At 35.3% G+C, this 23,248-nt stretch overlaps 1 protein-coding gene across 1 annotated transcript in view; it reads left to right on the top strand.

The window, feature by feature from the left end:
* Nucleotides 1-20,202, top strand: part of LOC132560913 (uncharacterized) — a 32,488-nt gene extending 12,286 nt beyond the window's left edge. Inside the window, exons 6-13 of the mRNA XM_060225618.1 lie at nucleotides 3,379-3,493; nucleotides 6,271-6,392; nucleotides 11,976-12,098; nucleotides 14,132-14,231; nucleotides 14,503-14,586; nucleotides 15,421-15,510; nucleotides 15,965-19,084; nucleotides 19,130-20,202. Coding sequence (XP_060081601.1) covers nucleotides 3,379-3,493; nucleotides 6,271-6,392; nucleotides 11,976-12,098; nucleotides 14,132-14,231; nucleotides 14,503-14,586; nucleotides 15,421-15,510; nucleotides 15,965-19,084; nucleotides 19,130-20,202 — 4,827 coding nt within the window. The remainder of the gene's footprint in view (nucleotides 1-3,378; nucleotides 3,494-6,270; nucleotides 6,393-11,975; nucleotides 12,099-14,131; nucleotides 14,232-14,502; nucleotides 14,587-15,420; nucleotides 15,511-15,964; nucleotides 19,085-19,129) is intronic.
* Nucleotides 20,203-23,248: the final 3,046 nt, after the last annotated feature.

Genomic DNA, 23,248 nt, shown 5'->3' with positions numbered 1-23,248 from the left:
AGACTTTTAAAATCATCCTAAATACCAACAACAGTGCAATTTTTAGATTTAACCTGAAGTTTTAGCTCCTTTTTAATTTTTGCCTGATTTGGGATAAATAAGCCATAGTTAAACTTGTGAAAGTTTCCCTGTATGCAGTATCTTTCTACTCATTTTAGATCAGTTGTACTTCATGTTACTGATCACACTTCCATTTGTATGGAAGTGTTCAGAGAGCTGATATTTATTTCAACACATCATGATAATATGTATGTTCAGGTCACAAAGAGCACAATCACTGTAAAACATATTGGGACAATCATTGCCTACCTCAGGTGTGGACTCTGATTGAAGTTTGATGACAAACACATGACCAGTCCCATGAACAGCTTGAGGCATGTATTGAGATAATATTAGCATGGGGAAGTGTAGGGGTCACCTGTCAACTATCAGCACTGGCACTCTGTTGTACTGTGATTGTGGTGAGATAACATTGTGTACCTGGTTTACAATGAAAATTATTATCTATATTTCACAGTTGCTGTACCACTGATAATTAATTGCTATATCTTAATTGAAAAAGAGGCCCATAGGACTTAATGGTCAGTGAAGGTGGACTTATGTTATTAATAGAAGTGGCCATAAGCAGTAGCAATTAATTGCTACTTGTCAACTGACCAGAGCTTCCATTCCTTGGTCCAGTAGTTGCCATCAGATAGCTTTTGTGGCTCTTTTTTGGAATAAAGAATTCTATTTTATATCTGTTTTTATTTTGGATATTAATAGTTAATTGATAGTTGAAACAAGATATATCCTGAAGCATTTATGGATGCCCAAGTTGTCCAGTAATTATTTCTTCATTATCAGTTTGTGGAATGGAAATATCTCTTACTGTACTGCATGATATGTACTGCATGATAGTCCATTATAATGTCAGCAGCAGGAGACATTAACCCCAATTATATTTGTAATTAGAAAAAAAATTATATATATAAATAAATCTGGTGGATTCAAAGGTTTACTACCCGGGAGTTTCTCAATTTTTAGGCAGGTCTTCAACGATTGCCCCAAGGGCCAAAGATGGAAATGTACTGAAACATTTGAAGTCCATTATAAGTTATTATTGTAGATATTTGCAATATCTGAGAGAGTATCCTTGAGTATTAGTAGGATCCCATAGATATGGATGTAAAATCTTTCAACCTTATTCTGATAATTAGTATATGGTAAGTACTTTTTTCAGATGGTTTGAATTTTTTCGCAGTTGAACCAAGAGCTTATCGTATAAGAGATATATTTTTCATTAATTATATTTACCTGCGATAAACAATGTCGAACATAATTTACAGGCTACTGAGCTATGAACCTTGATATGTGTGATTTGTGTTGATTTAATAACAGATTTCAGAGACTTTGTAAATTACAGAGAATTGGTGTACTAACCAGGGATAGGTATGCTTTTACCATATGCGTTGCGTTCACAAGATTATCGTAATTTATTTGCAATTTGTCTGATATTTAATAGCAATAGTTGTTTGATGTATGCTGATGTAAGAGATTATTTGTATATCTATTCTGATGGTCTTCCAACATATAAAATTCAGCAGTAACGTGAAAGACCATGTCTCCAAAGTAATTTACATGGACAGCTGTTTCAAAATATCCAAAAAAAATTTACTATACTTTTTAATTAATGCTGTAAGATTTTGTTACAGTATAGTCAGATAATGTAGAATTGATCCTGGATGATATTCAGTTTTGATATTTGGAGACAAAAACTGATGAAGCTTATGATTGTTGCGGTCACCAAGTACAAATAATAGCCTTGTAAGGTGATGGAAACAATTGCAGACTGCAGCACAATTTTTTTAAAGTGATAATAGTTTGTGAATGTCTAAAATATCATTTTACGCATTGGGTTATCCCCACTTCAAACAGTGCATGGAATTCCCAGAGAATATTCAATCAGAATTGGAGCTTATTGTACTTCAGACTAGTATCATATGAGATGCATTTGTACCGAGTGACCCGATACAACACTTTGTCATTGTCCAGCTTATGCATCATTTGTGGTAAATTAGGTCATTAGAGTAGACATTTAGATAACTCCAGAGGTTCATTAACAATGGTGCATCATCAAAAATATTATGTAACTATTTGATTGGAAATTTTCATGACTTTGTACTTGATGACCCCAATACATTGTTTGTAATAAGGTGTATTAAGGCATTTCACTTAATGCAAATGATTAGATGTGTAGCTTAAGAAGATCTATATCATTGATCCAGATTGGAAACTAGGCTTTAAACAATTTTTTTTTATACTAATTAATTTCCTTCTTTACCATTCTTCCGTAAAATGTATTTGAAACTTGACTCAGGTGTTCATATGTTCTTTCCGCTCAAGGAGTATTTAGATGTTTGCACTGCAGCTTCCTAGAGTTATCTGCTCTTTAGTTATTTTGTGTGAGATGTCAAGCAAGTTCACATAATTTCTGACATAGGAGATGAGAAATATGTGATTAATATGTGTGTGGACTATTATTTGTAGTATGATCCTGTATCCCTGCTTTGATTTTCTGTATCATGTCTTAATACTGAGGGTTATTTTGTGAAGGGACAATCTTGCTAACATTAGCAATAGAAGTCACAATGTCAAAAGTGTTATGGCTGAACACACAACATTATTTACTTGACCAGTTAAATTAGATGACAGCTGAGCAGGCTGTCTTTTTTATGCTCCCTTTCTGAACTTGGAGAGACATATAGAGTTGCAATGGTGGTCATTCCATTAATTTGTCATAAATTGATTTCCATCATTCTGTCATAATTTTATGAAGAGCCAGGGTAATTTTAAGGTGGAGTCTTCTTTTGGTGGCTGGTACAGGGTTTTATATAGGGGCTCAATTGGACCGGATAATTGCTCCATTCCAAATTGGATTTGTTTTATAATATGGCCAAAACCCCAAAATATAGTTGACTCCTAAAAATTTCCTTCCCATTGATAAATTTTTCTCCCCAAAATGAGATAAAAGGGCACATTCCGAAATTAGTGCAAAAAAAACTGTGGTTGCTACTTCACTGAACAACATATGGAAGGCCTGTCATCCTGAACAATTGAGGTAAAGTGGAAGGACACAACCACAACAGTATAGACTGGTCAGTTTCTCAGAATCAGTAAAGAACACTCATGGGCAGAGAGCATCAAACCATGTACCTGTGGTCTACATCTGAGGTTATGTAGGCTGTCACTAACTGACTGAGCTGTTGTGACCCCTATTGTGTGATACATTGTAAATCAACTTTTTACAAACATGTATATACTGTACATAAAATATGGTATGCATTGTATATATTGTTGCAGATTTTATGAAACTCCAAAGTGATTTTTTTATGGCAGGTAATTCACAGCATAAGGAAAATAGCTGTGCGACTGTTATCAACCTTGGGATTTCTCTGGCAACAGAATGTAATCCATGCAGACCTTAAACCAGAAAATATTTTGCTTCGTGATAGTAAGTATTAATTACTTTGAAGTTTTACAAAATATAGACCAATTTGGAAGTGGTCATTTTCATGGCGAAACTGATGAAATATGTCGGCTAAACTTCTTTAGATACTATCAAAAAAACAACTATAGGATCAAACTTTTATGTCCATGTTTCTTTATAAGTTTTGGAAAAGGTAAGAATATGGCCAATGTGAACATTGGCTACTCAAGGTAGCAATAAATTTCAAGGTCACTTGACATTTTACTTTTATATGAGCCATAACCTTAAGCAGGATATGGATCCCATATATTTAGTGGTGGTGACAAGACAGGATGTGGAATGGTGTCACTTCCTGTGCGGGCAGCTGTTTACTGGTGGCTAGTGATGAGCATGGTGATATGGATGTGTGATTGGGTAGTGATTGATGCTAATGGTGACATCCTGGTGCCGTCGCTACACAATCAACCTGACCCCATGCCTAATTGCAAAAATAGTAGACACACAATTTATGGACCTGCACAAGTCCCAAACTGTCCATTGTCTGGTCATAGCAATGATTTGTTTCCTACAAGTGGAGTCAGCAGATAACCATGGCCTACTTTCCATCGCTTGTTGAGATCAGATTTCCATGTGGAGTGACATCATGTCCCATAAAGTTTAATCAGGCCTGGTAAAGAGCCGGGACTTGCATTGTGGATTTTGTCATCAACTTTTTTTTTTATGTGGCAAGTTAAAAGGCTTTCAGGGTATTGGATTCTAATGGACAGGGATAGAGTCGTAGAAATTGAATATATGCTCACCCAATTGCAAAGAGTTGTGTTTGTTAAAGCTTGGTCTACCACAGACAGTCTAGGATCAAATTTGTATTTCTTTCAACATTTCAGTTTATTGTTGTAGTGGATAGAGTATAACCTTTTGAATTTTTAGTGTGTGATATTGATGTGTTTTGTGTAGCACACTTTTGGGTTTTGAATTCAAATTCAGGAAAAAATTGAAAAATTGGATACATATTAGATTAATAAATGCTAACAGTTCTTGCATCAAACTTTAGGTTCCAAATCCATGTGCATTTGTCTGTCAGCCTGAATGGCAGCACTTTTTGTTTATAGCAGTGCAAATTAATCGTGTTTTGTCATTATGTTAAATTTAATGCCGAATAATTTGATGAGTATTTTGAAATGTGTGTTTTTAATTTTCTTATTTCAATTTGTGAAATTGGTACTGGTGAAAGTTATAAAGAGGACAGTTATTTGCCTGCCCAGGAATTATGTGTTGTGCATGTGGGGCATAATCACGATATAACTGTAACCTGACAATTGACTGTGTCTTGTATCCAGTTTTATCGGGATTTATTGTGAAGTAAGAGGTTTTTCGCAATCTCATTAAACGTAAATCTGATCTAGCTCATTTCCTCTGACCACTGAAGCGTATGTGTGCGTGGAGGGGGTTGGGTTGATGATTGCAGTGTAAGATGTATCGGGATCATGGAGGAGCAGTTTACCGTATTTAATGTGTCGATCATCCACATCATTGTTGTCACCTTGCAATAACCGCTCTGTGGCTCCATGTTATGTCAATGCTGGCAGTCCTTATTAGAATCGCTGGACACTTTGCTGAGTGAATTTTCTAGTATCTAGGTAAATTGTTGTTAAAAGAAACAATATTTTATTTCATAGGGCTTTGAACAACTGTCTCTTTTGATCTTAAAGCAACCTGATCAAGAAACACTTGGTTATGATACCCTAGGTGTATTGTTAAAACTGCCTGGGTATTTCACTTTTTTTTTGACAAGATTAGAGAAGAAAGGACATGTAGATACCATGTTAATGTAATAAGCAATATATATCTTTGATTTTTTTTTTAACATGTGATTGCTTTCTTTGACTTGACTGGTTCCTTAGTTTAATTTCCCTGAACTTGGAAATTAAATGAGCCAGAGATGTTTTGCGTTGATTTCAAGATCACCAGTACATACAGAGTATGTTGTGGTTCTCAGGTGTGTGATTGTACTTCTGTTTAGGAATATATTATAGCTTTAGATGAAGTTTAGTCTGACTTGAAACCCACTCATCTAAATACCTGTACATAAAGGCCAATGGTATCAGGTCCCACTTTAACTCAAATCATAGAAATTGAACCTCTGTATAACAGCCACCTGCCTGTAAACGTTGATTTTCTCTTCTTTGTGATTGGTCATTAAAGACAGATAAAACAGTACCGTGGCAGTGTTTGGGGATGAGTTAAAAGATTAGGTTATCGTGTTCGTTTGGTTATCTATTTGCTAACATACAGTGTAACAGACAAATGATTTGAAACATCTAACATTCATATGATCACAGTATAAGTAGATAATTGATTGTCACAGCCTGTCATTTACTGATCAGGTACAAGCGGTTGAAGCAGTGAAATCCCATTCAATACATTGGCCAATTCTGGAATTCATTTCCATGCACGATATAGTAAAGAAGATGTAACATTTTTTATACTTGTAGTAACAATATGGTGTGAAGTATTAGAGGTCAATTTGTGTAATTTTATGATTGTCAGTGTGCTGTGAATTCTGAGTGTAAATCAACATGAACATAGGGTTAATAATGTCTTTTTTTCACTTGACATTGCTGTGGTGTACTTTTGACCTCTTACTAAATCTGACTTCAACAAGATTGGTTGCTGTAGAAATTAAAGAGGTAGTCATATTACTTTGCAGGATTTGGTATACAGCTATAGTAATTAATTTTCTTATACGAAATCAGTATCTACTATTCACCTTGTACTAATGATTCTTAACTATTATTTTGTAGGGAATGACCTCAGCTCAGTGACAGTAATTGATTTTGGAAATGCTATCCAGCATGTCCATAAAGAGATTGCACTGTACTATGATGACTTTGAGCTCCAGACTCCCCTGTACAGAGCCCCAGAGGTAAGGATACATATTTAAAGAAAACCAGCGTGATAGTTTTTAGGCATGGCTCTTTTTAAAAGCTTAAAGGTAAGGGAAAGAATTTCATCATTGTGTAATAGAATGTGTCTCCCTGTGGCTAATAGGTCAAAGGCTAATAGGGGTATCCTTTAACTCCTTTATTCCATTTTCCGTTCCTCTCTCTTGAACTGTGATAAGATTTAATTTCGAACAACACCACAACCTATGCTATAGTCTATAGTGTACATAGTGTACATGTATCATAGAGGACCAGCCTGAATAATTTAATAGAATGATGAAACTGTCTAAAAATAATTCTTTTAATGGGACAGTGATCTTTGGCACTACGTTTGGTATAGTTTTATATTAACTGGTAAAATTGTTCCCTATCAATCATAATGAAACATCTCCAGCCGATATAACTCATTTGTATTATGGACATTTCAGTGAATCAGTGTTTACTACAGAAGAGAAAAAAATACATTTATCAGAAGGTGTACTGCTATTACAGTGGAAGAAAGATAATTTCCATGACAATATATATCAAAACACATTTTTTTTAATTGCAAATAATGTATTATTTCATGTTGATGTACATATTGCCAAGCAAACATTGTGAAATAATTAGCATTATCCTTTTGTGATGAGATACATCAGTCTTTGTGTTGCTGATCATATCCATTAATCACAACCAACTTTTTAGCCATTTATTACCCACACAGGCTTTTGATCATCAGGTAAAAACTTCCCTCTACCTTTAATACATTTTATGACTCTCTAGATCTTGAAAGCATTGATGCAATTATTCAATTAGTGCTGATATTACGGCCGATTTGTACGCTCTTCTGTTTCTACATGGCTGCACATGGGGCCAGAATCCATGTAAGTGATACCCCAACCTGTTGCCATGGCCCAATCATATAGCAATAAATGTAGAGGACCAGGTCCTCATTACCTTGTAATTGGTTTTAAATTCACTTGGTGTTGGCCTTTTTTTTTTCTTCGGCTAGCTTTATTGCTTGAGTTTTCAAAATTATTTTTAAAAAAAAACCCACCATACATTCAATTTTGTTAAAATGCTTTAAACTTCAAATTAAGTAATAATGAACACTTTCCATATGAGAATAGTAACAATAAGTGTTTTCTCTGATGCTGATGACAATGTGATAACTGTTAAGGTGACCATGCTCAACACAGCTCAGATACACATCATAAAGAAGGGACATGTTTTTATTTGGAACTCATAGGATGTAAAGAAAAGTTTATGAAGTAGACCAGCAATGAGAAGATTATGAACTGGACTCCATAATGTAATGATCTGTTTAATTGATAACAATATTCATATCAATGGTATCCATGACAACCATCCCCAGCGAAAAGGTTATCACTGTTTCTAATGATGGCTTGCATGCACGTTAGTTTTTACGGCACAGCTTAATCATTAAGGCATTGTTTGGGGGATTTTGTCTAAACCTTATACATGTAATTTGGTGGTGTATAGGTAAACACTTCCTACCTTGTTGTGTTCAATGCCTGATGGCAGCAGTTGATAACCGCTGCGGGGTGTCAGACTGCAGTCACTGTTTATTGTACACAGACATGATTTGTTACAACATGATGTGCTAACGGACCATTAGTCTTGTGTTACTGTCCACAAATTTAGACGCGTTGATATTGTCCTGTAAATAATCAAATATCAATGTCAAGAGATTTAGCTAAATTGGGTATTTAAAGATATCTGCTACGTTTATTAGATAGCAACCAAGTAAGCCTGTTTCATTAACACATCTTGATGTACTGCTCATAGGTAGACATATGGAAAGAAAAAAGTGATTCTAAGGCCCAGTAACAGACAAACTACTTATAATTACTTTATTTTAATTTATCATATCACTAGAGCCTCTGATGAGTATAGTGTTTATTCGTTCTGTAGCTCAGCCTGAGGTGGGTGGCTGTAGATTGATTCTGTACTCAGTCTTGGTTTAAATATGAAACATACTATACAAAGTCAAAGCTTAAGGCTGAGTACAAAGGTGAACAAAACATTAATCAATCAATCAGTATATACATGTATGTATATATATATATAGAACTATTAGTGGACAGTGTCTACATGGTACCTTTTTCAAGTATTTATTATATATGTTTTAAGAAACTGGAGTCAGTTGATAAAACTATTTGAAATGGCTGATACTTTTGTGTTCCTTGGGCCAACATTAAGGTTAATGTTTATGGTCAAATGTTACAATGCTAGGCTTAATATATTCAGAGATATCAATGTAACATTGTCAGTGTCATACACTTATATTGTATTGTGTGGGAAAAGGTTGAGGTTACCAAATTATTGAAAACTGTGTGCAACAGAGAATGCTTGGGATGTAATCACAGATACTGAATGTTTTGTGTACGACGGATGATGTTAAGCACATGATCACACAGATTATGAATGTTCTGTGTACTACAGATGATGTGTGGGGCATGATCACACAGATAATGAATGTTCTGTGTACTCTACAGATGATGTGTGGGACATGATCACACAGATAATGAATGTTCTGTGTACTACAAATGATGTGTGGGACGTGATCACACAGATAATGAATGTTCTGTGTACTACAGATGATGTGTGGGATGTGATCACACAGATAATGAATGTTCTGTGTACTACAGATGATGTGTGGGACATGATCACACAGATAATGAATGTTCTGTGTACTACAGATGATGTTGGGGACAAGATCACAGATAATGAATGTTCTGTGTACTACAGATGATGTTTGGGACGTGATCACACAGATAATGAATGTTCTGTGTACTACAGATGATGTTTGGGACGTGATCACAGATATTGAATGTTCTGTGTGCTACAGATGATGTGTGGGACATGATCACACAGATAATGAATGTTCTGTGTACTACAGATGATGTTTGGGACGTGATCACACAGATAATGAATGTTCTGTGTACTACAGATGATGTTTGGGACGTGATCACACAGATAATGAATGTTCTGTGTACTACAGATGATGTTTGGGACGTGATCACACAGATATTGATTGTTCTGTGTACTACAGATGATGTGTGGGACATGATCACACAGATAATGAATGTTCTGTGTACTACAGATGATGTGTGGGACATGATCACACAGATAATGAATGTTCTGTGTACTACAGATGATGTGTGGGACATGATCACAGATATTGAATGTTCTGTTCAATAGCAATAGGTCATTAGCATATTTTAAAGTTGATAGCTGTCATGATAGTTTGTTCAGCTATTGATTGTAACAAAAATGTTACTTTAAAGCTAGGTAATTGCCAGCTTCATTTATGTAAGTGTCTTGTAGACCTTGATTGGGGGAGCATTTAATACAAAAATGACACAATCACCTACTTTTAATGGAAACAGAATTTCAGTTATTACATCAATAAAGTTTATATTTTAAATAAGGGTGATATTGTAATTGTTTCCAGTATGATTTAATTAAATCTACAAACTATGTTTTAGACTCATCCTTGAAATTACCCATTTTGATAATAACATGGCAGAAGGAAGCGGCATTTTTATGTGAAAATTAATGACAAAGTGTCATAAATCTAATCCCAAGTGAACTATAATTTGTGAAGTAACATGCACCTTCATTGAATAGATAATATTCTTCATTAACTAGACCTATACTGTATTTTCCACATGGCTGTACCAGCGACGTATGAAGCGTGTAAAATTTACTGTCAGAACCAAATAATCATATAATCGTTGAATTAATTAATCACATTGTAAAACTAAGGCTTATATGAAAATAATAGTCTTGAGTCAAGCTATGTATGAGTTCACAACAAATATTACAGAATAGCATGTTATGTATAAAATGAATAATATGAAAATATAAAAAAGTGTTAGAGGTATCATTATGTAACCTACTTGATTTGATGTAAATTGTAAATATTCTTTTCAGTTGATCATTTGCTAAATTGAGCATTCTGATATATTCATTTGGTTAGTGGCTTCACTTTATTTCTGGGTTGGAAAACATATTTTAAAGGTAAGAAAAATACTCTTGAGTACTGATTAATAAAATCATAAATAATAATAAAATTATTACAATATGATTGTGATATCTTTTTAGGTCTCAATAGTTACCCCAACAGTACAATACTATTGTGATATCTTTTTAAGTCTCAATAGTTACCCCAACAGTACAATACTATTGTGATATCTTTTTAAGTCTCAATAGTTACCCCAACAGTACAATACTATTGTGATATCTTTTTAAGTCTCAATAGTTACCCCTACAGTACAATACTATTGTGATATCTTTTTAAGTCTCAATAGTTACCCCAACAGTACAATACTATTGTGATATCTTTTTAGGTCTCAATAGTTACCCCAACAGTACAATACTATTGTGATATCTTTTTAAGTCTCAATAGTTACCCCTACAGTACAATACTATTGTGATATCTTTTTAGGTCTCAATAGTTACCCCATTAGTACAATACTATTGTGATATCTTTTTAAGTCTCAATAGTTACCCCTACAGTACAATACTATTGTGATATCTTTTTAAGTCTCAATAGTTACCCCAACAGTACAATACTATTGTGATATCTTTTTAAGTCTCAATAGTTACCCCAACAGTACAATACTATTGTGATATCTTTTTAAGTCTCAATAGTTACCCCAACAGTACAATACTATTGTGATATCTTTTTAAGTCTCAATAGTTACCCCAACAGTACAATACTATTGTGATATCTTTTTAAGTCTCAATAGTTACCCCAACAGCACAATACTATTGTGATATCTTTTTAGGTCTCAATAGTTACCCCATTAGTACAATACTATTGTGATATCTTTTTAAGTCTCAATAGTAACCCGAACAGTATAATACTAATGTGACGTGTTTTTTAGCCTCAATAATTACCCCTACAGTTTATTACTATTGTGATATCTGTTTAAGCCTCAATAGTTACCCCTACAGGTGATGTTTGAGATTTGTTCCATGAAACACAGGTAATGTTTGGAATTTGATCACTGATTAAATGTTTTGTGTACTACAGGGGATGTTTAGTACATGATCACTGATATTAAATGTTTTGTGTACTACAGGGGATGTTTAGTACATGATCACTGATTAAATGTTTTGTGTACTACAGGGGATGTTTAGTACATGATCACTGATATTAAATGATTTGTGTACCACAGAGGATGTTTGGAATTTGATCACTGATATTAAATGTTTTGTGTACTACAGAGGATGTTTAGTACATGATCACTGATTAAATGTTTTGTGTACTACAGAGGATGTTTAGTACATGATCACTGATATTAAATGATTTGTGTACCACAGAGGATGTTTGGAATTTGATCACTGATATTAAATGATTTGTGTACTACAGAGGATGTTTAGTACATGATCACTGATATTAAATGATTTGTGTACCACAGAGGATGTTTGGAATTTGATCACTGATATTAAATGATTTGTGTACCTAGATGACGTTTTAGGATGTGATCAGAGATATTAAATGTTCTGTAAGCCACAGCTGTAGAATATATCAAATGTTCTGTATGCCACAGGTGATGTTTGGGATGCCATTTGGTAAGGAGATTGACATGTGGTCATTAGGATGTATCCTGGCTGAACTCTACCTCTCCAAACCCCTTTTCATGGGCAACTCCAAGATTGACATCATGCAACAGGTAATAATAGGTTTAACTGATCATAACTGAATGGCGTTTCTTTATATTGTCCATGATCTTCCATAATATTCCTAAATTGTAAAGCATCTTAGTGATTGGGTGGTTGGTACATGCGGAATAGGAAGTTCAAGTAATGCAAAATAGAAAAGTCAAATGATGCAAAATAGGAAGGTCAGATGATGCAGAATATGGAGGTCAGATGATGCTGAATACGGAGGTCAGGTGATGCAGAATATGGAGGTCAGGTGATGCAGAATACGGAGGTCAGGTGATGCAGAATACGCAGGTCAGGTGATGCAGAATAGGGTGGTAAGGTAATGCAAATACGGAGGTCAAGAGATGTAGAATAGGGTGATCAGGTAATGCAGTTACAGAGGTCAAGTGATGCAGAATATAGAAATTGGGTGAGATAGAACAGGGAGGTCAGTCTCTACAGAATAGTGTGGTCAGATGAGACAGAACAGGGAGGTCAATCTATATAGAATAGTGTGGTCAGGTGAGACAGGACAGGGAGGTCAGTCTATACAGAATAGTATGGTCAGGTAAGACAGAATAAGGAGGTCAGTCTATACAGAAAAATGTGGTCAGGTGAGACAGAATATGGAGATCAGATGATGCTGAATAGGGAGGTCAGGTAATGCTAAATGTGGAGGTTTGATGATGTGGAATAGGGAGGTTAGTTATTGTACAAAAAGGGAGGTACAATGATGTAGAATAAGTGGTCGGTTGATGTGGAAAAGGGAGGTCAAGTGATGCTTAATAGGAAAGTTGACGATGCTGTAAACCAATTTCATTGAAACCACACAAGAAAGTTAAGAACAATGTGTAGATTTTTTATGAATGTTTTTTTATTCAGAAGTAATATTGATTGTGATGGTGACAACATCATTATATAGGTGTTTAGGCTTTCGTGCAATGGCCCATAGCTCATCAATTCTAAGATTAATTTTAACGAAATTGGTAAAATGGTGTAAGTTATCAAAAATTTGACCGATCAGGCCCTGGTTGCTGAAAAGTAAGTAAGTGAGGTACGTGAAAAATTAAAATTGTTGCCACTGAAAATACAAGAACATTAGAAGCAAAATAAGCTCTCAAAATATATCAATCTGTCACAACATATCTATAGCTGAGAAAAGATCAAGTATGTTCTCAATTTTGTTTAATTCACCTTTGAATATTTTCACTCCCCACTGGTTAATTCCAACAAGGCTTTGAACAACCAAGTCTAGGTGTTTCCAAAATGTAAGCATAATAGAGGCTTATGATTGATGGAAAATGAAATATTGTCCGATCATGTAGAAAATTGATATAAGCATGGTAATCACATTGGTAATATTTTGAAATCATCCTTTTTCATTTGGTTTTCATGATAACCAAATAATACCTGATTAGAGGGATCATGCCAAGACTTTTCCTTAATTTAGGAACCGATTTTACGAAACTGCCAAAAACATCATGGACCATTTGTAAATTTTGTTGCTTTGGCAACAGGGTCACTATTGTGTAATGACCAATAGCTTTTACTATCTGTAGCAAGGAAATGGGGCATGACAAGGAAATGGTAAATTTCAAGAGAAATACAAGGTCACACATTAAATGTTGAGGTCACTGGAACTGACACTCAAACAATTGATATATAAAGTGGGAGCTTATTGGTTGTCCTGATGATGACAGTTCTAGTTAACATTGTAGAGTTGAGTCCAGGAGTATCAGGTTTTAAATTCAAAGTGTTTGTATTTAGGCTTTATACCTCCACCATATAAAGATGGAAGTGGAAGGCTCTTCAGATTTTGTCACTCAATAGACAATTTTACCAACTGTCATAACTTGGATATAGCAACATATACTATCTATCAAGTCACATTGTGGTGGCATGCTGCTTTATCATATTATCTCTAAATCCTAGTGCACTGTACACTGATAACACAGAATGGTTAAGACAAGAGACAATTCTAAATTTCATTTTATCAATTTATCAAAATGCCTAATATTGTCACAAAATGTATCAATGTCAATGTTAAATTGAATTCCAGATAACCTCCTTACTAGGGCCTTTCCCTGGGAGGACGTTTCAGAGGGGGAAGTTTTACAGTAGTTTCCGTCAGTTCACAGATACTGTTGAGCAGCCAGATGGTATGTTATTGATAATTACTGGTGTATGTGGGTTGTTTTGGTTTCTGTTTACCAGGCTTATTAACTGTTATTGATACATGTCAAGTACCACACCTTCTTTGTATTTTTGGGTAAGGTATCCTGATAAACATGGATTTAATAGATTATAGATTTGCCTAAAAACAGATGTTTAAATTCATTTTCTTATAAAGAAATGTAAATTTAATCTTTAGTGGACATCAGAGTTGTGATTATGTAAATCAGATCAGGATATCATTTTTTGTTATTACAGCTACAGAACTCCTCCTGACTCACCTTGGCTGTAGAGACTATCTGCTGGCAGACTTCTTGGCTGGACTTCTCCGGTACAATCCTGGTAAGATCTTCACTGATAACAAGGATTATGAATAATCTACTGTAATATTAGCTCACCTAAATCAAAGGGGCTAAGTGAGTTTACCTGATATGCTGTAGCATGGTGTCTGTCATCTATCTCCCCTGGCTGTCAACCTTTCCTTTAAACAACTTCTCTATAACCAAGAGACAAAGAGTCACCACTTTGGGTTGATAAGTTCCTAAAGTGAAGCTTCACTAAATTTGCTAAACAAAACCAATGGCCTTGACCTACATTCATGGTCACATGGCTCAAATTTGCTGAAACATTCAATAACTTTCCAGATTGCTAAAGTAGATAGACAAGTGTCTTGTGTCAGAAAAATTAAGAATGCATCAATTCACTTCTTCATTGGAAATGTAACATTGCATACAGGATATCTACATTATTGGTGTAGACACAGTATTATCTACTATCAAATCAGAATTAAACATTCCAAGAAGTCCGAATATTCATTATTTTATGTAAAGTTAATTTTGAAATATGTTCATGTGACTATATAGAAATGAGATTAGGCTAGAAGATTTAAACAATTGTAAAATGAATCCACTACAATTAAGAATTCATATTAAATGAAAGTTTTGTTGATTTTACAGATTTCCTGTTTTAGGATATTGATGACTCTTTAATTGACTTTGTACCCTTGATGTTGAAGGACTATCACATAAATATTAGAGACACTAGAGTTGGCTTCTTTATCATTTTTTCTTTCAAATTGATATAACACAGAATCCCAAACTGAGGGAAGCTGCATCTGAACAAAATGTGACTATTTTTATTTTTCGTCATACATTCTCTGTCCTTACTTTATTCTAGATGAACGTATGACTCCATTTGAAGCAGCCAAGCACTCCTTCCTGGCTCCTGAGTTCCCATTTGGATATCTACTTTCCCCATCCTCGGAAGGTATTAAATTCCTCAGCATATTGTTTCCTTAGTTTAAGTTATTCTTTTGAATGTAGAAAATAATGGTAAATGTATACCACAAAGTAATGCAAGATATTAACATAAAACAAAAACAGATTTTAGCCCACCATCAGATGGTGGAAAGAAGAGGAAAGAATGAAGGATCAAATGAAGGGGGTGTCATTATCCCTAGAGGATCTCTTGTTACATTGTTCCTGAAATGAAATGTTTTCCATTGTATCCTGCTGGTAGAAGATAGCTTTACTCCTTAATACAGTGTACCCATGTAACACTTATTATCAATAATGGGGAAGGGGGGCAAACAAAGTTCATAAATATTTCATTAAAACACAATAATTGATTTCAATTGTGAATATCAAAAGACAGACAATATATATATGCTGATGAGATAAGTGAGATTATTGTTCTTACAGCATTTGTTTTCCTTCCACAGACAGTGGTGCTGCCTACTCAGCTGTTCATCTTACAAATACCAAGTACAAACATCGCCCTACAGTGGCTGCAGATATCCGTAGGAGTAAGCCCAGTACCTATGACATACTCAGTCTGGGAACTACTCTGAGTGAGGAGGAGGAGGTGGAGTCTCTCTCAGAGTTTAGCAGCACTCCCAACAAACAAGGCAAGGTGGCTAAGGTTGTCCCAGTACAAAGGGAACAATCACTTGGCAAGATTCAGAAAGATTCAGTGGAAAGAACTCTGCAACATAATGATGTTAGGAACCGAGGCACAGTAGATTCTACAAGGACAGGCTTAACCAATGGTAATAACAATAGGAAGGAAAATTTGTCTCCCAGCAGCCTTAATGAGACAAGGAACAAACGGAGAGTACACAGAAATCAGCAGGAGTATGTATATCATGGAGAGGCCAATCAGCCATCAAATATACAAAGGGATAGATATCAGAATCATGCTTTGGCCAAGAGAAGAAGGGAGAGAGCTGAAAAGAAGCTATCTACTGGTCATAGGTCATGTGAAAAAAATGATCAGTTTTTGTTAGCTCAACAAGTGGGACATTCCCCCAGTGGTGGGTGCAACAACATTTTATTTGAGCCAACAGAGGGAGAGAGAATAGAGGCAGTCTGTTCTGGCTCACCTGCTTTTCACAGGAGTGTTCATACAGAAGAGGGTAATAACTCAATGAAACATGATGATGGAGTAAGTAGCCATTCTACTGTTGATAGAAAGAAAGAGGAGAGATGTCCATTTGGTATATCATCTGTATCAAAGGGAAAGCGGTTAAAGATTGAAGGCAGTAAAATGCAAAGAAAGGAAAATCAAGATGGTGAAAGATTAGGGGATAATGAGAGTGATCAATTTCAATTTAACATGGAGAATGATCAGTTAGTATGGGAGAATAACAGAAGAAGGGAAGTAACTCCAAATAGTCATCATGATCAAGTTACGTCTAGGAATGTTGACGGCAACAGGAGATGCCAGTATGATTTCCAGAATAAAAAACATCAAGGTGATAAGGAACACAGGAGCATTTCTAGGTCTCGTTCTGAGTTCAAAGATTTGAATGAAACCTTTGTAGTAAAGTCTGACAGCCCGTGTACAACTACAGCATCTGTAGGATCACGCAATCAAAGCAGTATGCAACAGAGAAGCTTAAATGATCAGCATAATGAAATTATAAGACCTTGTCCAGGATGGTTTTCAAGGAGAGGAAAAGGTGAAAGTGTTACTGAAAAGTTTGAGGAACAAGTCTCTGCACGAGGTAGCTTATATCAGAAACCCACTGCCATGTCAGAGTTAACTGTATCACAAGTCAGTTGGGATGGAGAGCATGTCTCTGATTCACCTGACACTTCGGTGATAAGGAAGTATGTAGATGGTCTTCCAGAGTCAAATACTGTCTCACAGCATCAACAACGTGGTCAAACTAAGCAAACACAAAGACTGGATAGCCATGGAAAGATGATGCAGCATCAAGAAAATGTCTGCCAAGCACCTCCAGGTTGTACTAGAAGAAAATTATTGCACATCAGGCAATCACCTGCCTTAATGTCACATGAATCTTCAGTCAACCTTCAGCCTGACTTGGACAAACCAAGTAAAAGTAAGACCTGTCATCAGGAGAGTCCCAGGCAGTCAACACAGAATGCCAGACAACTTGCCTCTCTGATGAAGGCTATTAGAGAGGAGCAGGATTTGGCAGAACAGGATTTGTCTGAAAAAGAATCAGGGAGATATATCAAACATGAAGTTGATAGAGCATTTGAAGGTCTTATAGATAGTAACAATAGAGAAGTGAGATTTCCAGAAAAGCCTTTATCATCAAAAATGTATGATTCTGTCTCTGAGGATGAAGTCCATTCATTTGATGAAATAACACTCAATGATATTGAATCAGGAAAATGCAGGAAGTCAGGATATGATTCCTGTGAAACTACTGTAGGTGTGGGGGCCTTAAAGCAGTGTCTTAACTACAACAACTTACAGAGGAAGAGGCATGGTTACAACCATCCAAGAAGTAAGCAAGCATCAACATCACATTCTCCTTGTGTTAAAGAAGAAAAATATATTAAAGCAGTGGGCAGTATGGAAAACAGTGTAGACTATTGGGAAAAGATACATTCACATGAGTCTTCATCTGTCAGATGTTCTGCCTCAAGTCAAAACTTGCCATGTTCAAATAAATCGACATCTTTCAGATGTTCTGCCTCAAGTCAAAACTCACCATGTTCACAAAAGTCTTCATCTGTACAATGTTCTGCTTTTGGACAACACTTACCTTGTAATGAGGACAGTACTGATATCTACAAATCTGCCATCCACAAAGTGGCAGATACACAAAACATTTTGTCAGAAAAATCTGGAGTTTCCATAGAGGAAATGAAACCTTTGAAAACTGAAGTAAAATGCAAATCTGAAAGCAGACCAAGAAGTTATGATGCAGACATATATGATAGAGCGTGTAAAGGTTCGTGTGACAAGGTTTTTACCTTGAACCAAAAGGACAGTAAAGGAACTGAACTATCTGGAATAGCATGCAATAATCAAAGTGGAATAGATAGACAAAGGATATGCAGGACGCAGGACAGAAACTTTCATAATAACTACACCGATATAACTTCAGCATCACAAAAATTTACGTCAGATAAGCATCTCTTGATTGAATCAGAAGATGGATTTTCTTCAACATCATCCACAAAGTCTGCTCAAGTTGTTAGATCAAACAAGCAAGAGATGATCTTACCGGCAAGATATAGTACTACAACCAAGTCCAATCCCTCAGCAGAAACTCAGGAGTCAGATTTGTTAGAATCTGATTCCTGCAAGCAAGTCTTCCAGTCCAAGGTACAAGTGAAAAAAATTGCTAAGAAGAGGCTCAATTTTACACAGGCATTGAAACCTCTGAAAGGCAATAAAACTAAGGTCAAAGCATTTTCCAAATCTCGAACTACCCCAGTTACAAATCAACAAAGCACCAAGAGACTCGCAAAATCAAGAACTAACAGAAAAGAGGAAGATCCATATGTTTTCTTAATCACTCCTGAAAAATCCCTGTCGAGTCATTCAAAACAAAGTGTCATTGAAAAATCTGCTAGTGGTAGGAAATCAAAACAAATGTTTACAAATTTTGTATCAGACACAGGAAAGAAAAGAAAGAAGAGGTACTCTCAAATAGTATCTGAAGAAAACCTCAACGAAGACTTGGATGAGCCACTAGGAAAATATTATAGGAGGAAAAACAGCATGAGAAGGGAAGCAAACCAGTCTAGGCAAGGTCAGATGGAAAATGGAGAAACCACAAAGTCAAGGGAAGAGGTGATCAGCAAGGAGAAATTAGTTCACCAGTCCAAGTTGTGTTCTACAAACTCAAAAGATCAAGGTTATAGTCCTGACAGTGAGTCCATGCATTTGAGTGTTAGAGAAATGCAATCGTCTTTCCTCATTGAAAACAAAACGGAACAAACACATAAGCGAAAAGCAGCCAGTCATCCCAGAACTAGTATGAAGAGACAAAAACAATCTGACAAGTGGAATAATTACTACAATGATAACATCAGTTCTGAAGAATTGGGTATGTCACTTGACAAAAATGGTGTAGAAATTCAAAACTCTTCAGAAAAATTTGATGACAGTGAAGAAGTAGGGAAGTTAGAATATGAAGATGTGGAGAAACGTCGCTTACACAATGTTTCTCAGTCAAAAAAGTATAAAAATGAGAGAACAAGGGCCGAGGACTGTAACTATAAGGAGGAGTGTAGTGTTTACCAATATAGCACAAATCAACCAGAACATTCAGTCACGCAGAAGATATATAAAAAAGGACACATTAACTCAAAGAATGTGGTCAAATCTAGCAAACACCCTCACAGGTCTCCAAGGAAATCCCAGTCAGTTGGACACCAGCACACACATAGTGAAGGATTAGATTCTGTAGGTGAAAAGTCAGTAGCCAGTAGAAGATGTAATCTGGTAGCTATTAGAAAATCTAAAAGCATTAAGTCCATTAATAACATTTCAAAAGATGTAAATCTACTATATCATCTTGGAGAGTCAGAAAGAGACTACAAATATGCTACTGTAACAGAAAAGATGTTACCAAGGGCAGGGTTACACCAGCAAAATATTATGTCTGGTGATTCTTCAGAAGAGGAAGGGACTAAAGAAGATGGATCAGAGATGTATTCTTCAGACTCGGAAGAGGTCTTGCTTGTATAATGTTATTGTAGCTGTTTGACATCAAATTGTACAAAACAAGATATTAGCTGATCTAGTGATCTGGTGTGGTACATCTTCAAAATCTGTTCTTCAACATTGAAATTCACAAAAGTGTTAAATGGAGTGCTATTTGGGTCCCTTATATATATATTAAGATTTTTACATTGACTTTTCTAAAGGCATTTTTTCTATCAGTCTTGTTGAGGTCAAGTGCTTACTGCATTCAAAGTGTCTAAATGTTTGAAAATCTCTAAATGTTCATTAAATACAGTATATGACAAATAGTTTAAATGGAATGCTATAAATCTGATTATAAAAACACTTCTTTCAAGGTCACGGTGCTCATATCCATATCCAAATGAAATCTTTTTGAGATTTTTAACAGTCCCTATCCTACAATCATGCTGAATATGATATTGGCATGAACTGTCAAGAATTCCTATGGTATGGTTCTGTCTTTAGGGTCTTTGTCCATGGCTCATAAAAGGATAAATAGCAAGATTTCATTGGAATTTTTTTCCCTGCAATAACTGAAATATCATTGTGGCATATGCCCTCTATTGCGATTCATATTGAAATAACTTCTTTGATATGTTGTGCCATTTGCCTTTGCATCAAATTTGAAGGAGGTGTTACAGTTACACCACATTCACACACACTGGCGTAATGCATTCCCTATTACCAGATATTTATGTGTTGTGCTCATTTGCATTTTATAGAATTTTGCCAAAATATTTCTCAGGTTATGTCCCTACATGTAAACAGTTAGCCAGCCTGCCTTATTCATTACTACAGCACACATTTATAAGGGTTAAACTTTTTTGTTGGGGTGGTAACCAAGATCCCTCTGGGATATCTTTAATTTTGTTAACAGGAGACTTTGGTATGCTACTTGAATTTTTTGGGCAATATAAATTCATAGCCATGTAATAAAATTCAATGCAATTTTTATTACCTTATCATTTGAATAAGAAAACTACCAGGTAACAGGTAAGTGTTTGAAAAAAAGAATTAGAAATTTCTGGACATGTTTTAATCATTGTTTCAGAGATCAGAACAGTTGACTGGCTATAAGTTTATTTTTCGACAATTTTCTCTTTTCTGTACATGATAACATCCAACATGTTGTGTTACAAAGTTATTAGAAAGTGACTCAATGATTGAATTAACTATTTAACTTAAAATCATAATGATAACGGGAGAAATTTGAACATTATCTGTCATTGGAAACTTTAATGACATTTACTATAATTGGCGTTTGATTGGTATTTGTATTACTCAGGTACACATCAGGATTTCTGTGGTAAATTGTGCAATTTTTGTTAAATTTTATTATACACTACAACATATTGTACCCTACATGATATTGCATGATGGTGTTGAAAATATATGTAACTTTGAACATAGTTGATATTCAAGTTTATTATTTTTTAGGAACATGTCTTCCAAGAATTGAATATTTTAGTTGATATGACATGTAGTTTTATGATGTTATTTATTACTCATCAGAGTAACATATAATATGAAAGGCAGCTGTTTCAAAATAAAGTATTCTTAAGTCACGTAGTGTTTTTATTGTACCTCTACTAAAATGGCAGGAGTAGGAAAGCTCTATATCCATTTCATTTGAAATTTGCTCTCATTGCTTTTCATGTTTCATGAACACTTTCTTCCTTGGTACTTGTGTATAAAATGATAAAATGGATGTTTTAATATTACACCAGTTTATATACAAATAATTTCGAAATCTAGTTCATTCAGATTTATCTGTGCAAAACATTCCTCTTATACATGTACATGTATGTTGTTCAACAGTCTGAAACATGTATATGAATCAAAACTACACTGTTAAGGTCAATCCTAATATTCTCATTGCTAAGGTCAATCTCAATATCCTCATCGCTAGGGTTGATCCCAATATCCTCTTCTATAAACTTATACATGTACATGTATATTATTCAACACAGTCTGAAACATGTATATGAATCAAAAGTACATTGCTGAGGTCAATCCCAATATTCTCATTGCTAAAGTCAATCTCGGTATCCTCAACGCTAGGGTTGATCTAGGGGCTGATCCCAATCTCCTAGTTGCTATGGTTGATCTAGGGGTTGATCCCAATCTCCTAGTTGCTATGATAAATCTAGATCCTTTTCATACCTAACACACATGTAATAAAATATTTTCTGTCATTAAAGTTCCGATACATGCATATGTGAAGTTTGTAAAATTTAGAGTAACACGTGTCATGATTGACACATGTACATGCCTAAACATGGTATCTCATATACCCTCAGTACAAAGATACCATTATGTTGGGAAAGTAAGTAATCTTACTAGGTCAGAAATACACTGGATAAACAACAAGAGATCCCAGAGGGATCTTGGCGCCCACCATTTGAGGATCTGTTTTCAGTTCTTGAAGATTTTTTTTTGTTTGTTACAGGTGTTGTAAATGTTCATAAACTGGTCTTCATTGAATTTACTCAATGATGGCACAAGATATTTTTATTAAGCACCTATTAGCAAATATCATTTGAAAAAGATCCCAAAGTATTATTAGATAGCAGTCAGTTACAGGTGGATAATGGACAATATGCTTGTGCTGTATTACTGTCGACATCCAAGATGGCTACCTGTGGGCCACCTTGATTTCAAATCAGTCCAAAAAAGGTACAATGCACAACTAGGGACCAAGGGATACCAATATCTATGAAATATCAGAAGGATCCATCCTGGACTTCCTCAGATATAGCAGTAACAAGATTTTACTCTCAAAATCCAAGATGGCTGCCTGTCAGCCTTTTACATCCAAAATCAAAGATGGCCACCTGTCGGCCATCTTGAATTCGAATCAGTCCAAAAAAGGTACAATGCACAACTAGGGACTAAGGGGAAACTGCATATGAAATTTGAGAAAGATCCATCCAGTACTTTCCAAGAAATAGCAGTAACAAACTTTTACTTCCAAAATCCAAGATGGTTGCCTGTCGGCCATCTTGAATTCGAATCAGTCCAAAAAAGGTACAATGCACAACTAGGGACC

The sequence above is a fragment of the Ylistrum balloti genome, unplaced genomic scaffold (assembly GCF_031769215.1).
Source record: "Ylistrum balloti isolate Yb309-2 unplaced genomic scaffold, AGI_CSIRO_Ybal_v1 Utg371130, whole genome shotgun sequence".
NCBI lineage: Eukaryota > Metazoa > Mollusca > Bivalvia > Pectinida > Pectinidae > Ylistrum > Ylistrum balloti.
The sequence above is the reverse complement of the archived record's forward strand: the minus strand, read 5'-3'. Positions and strand labels throughout refer to the sequence as shown.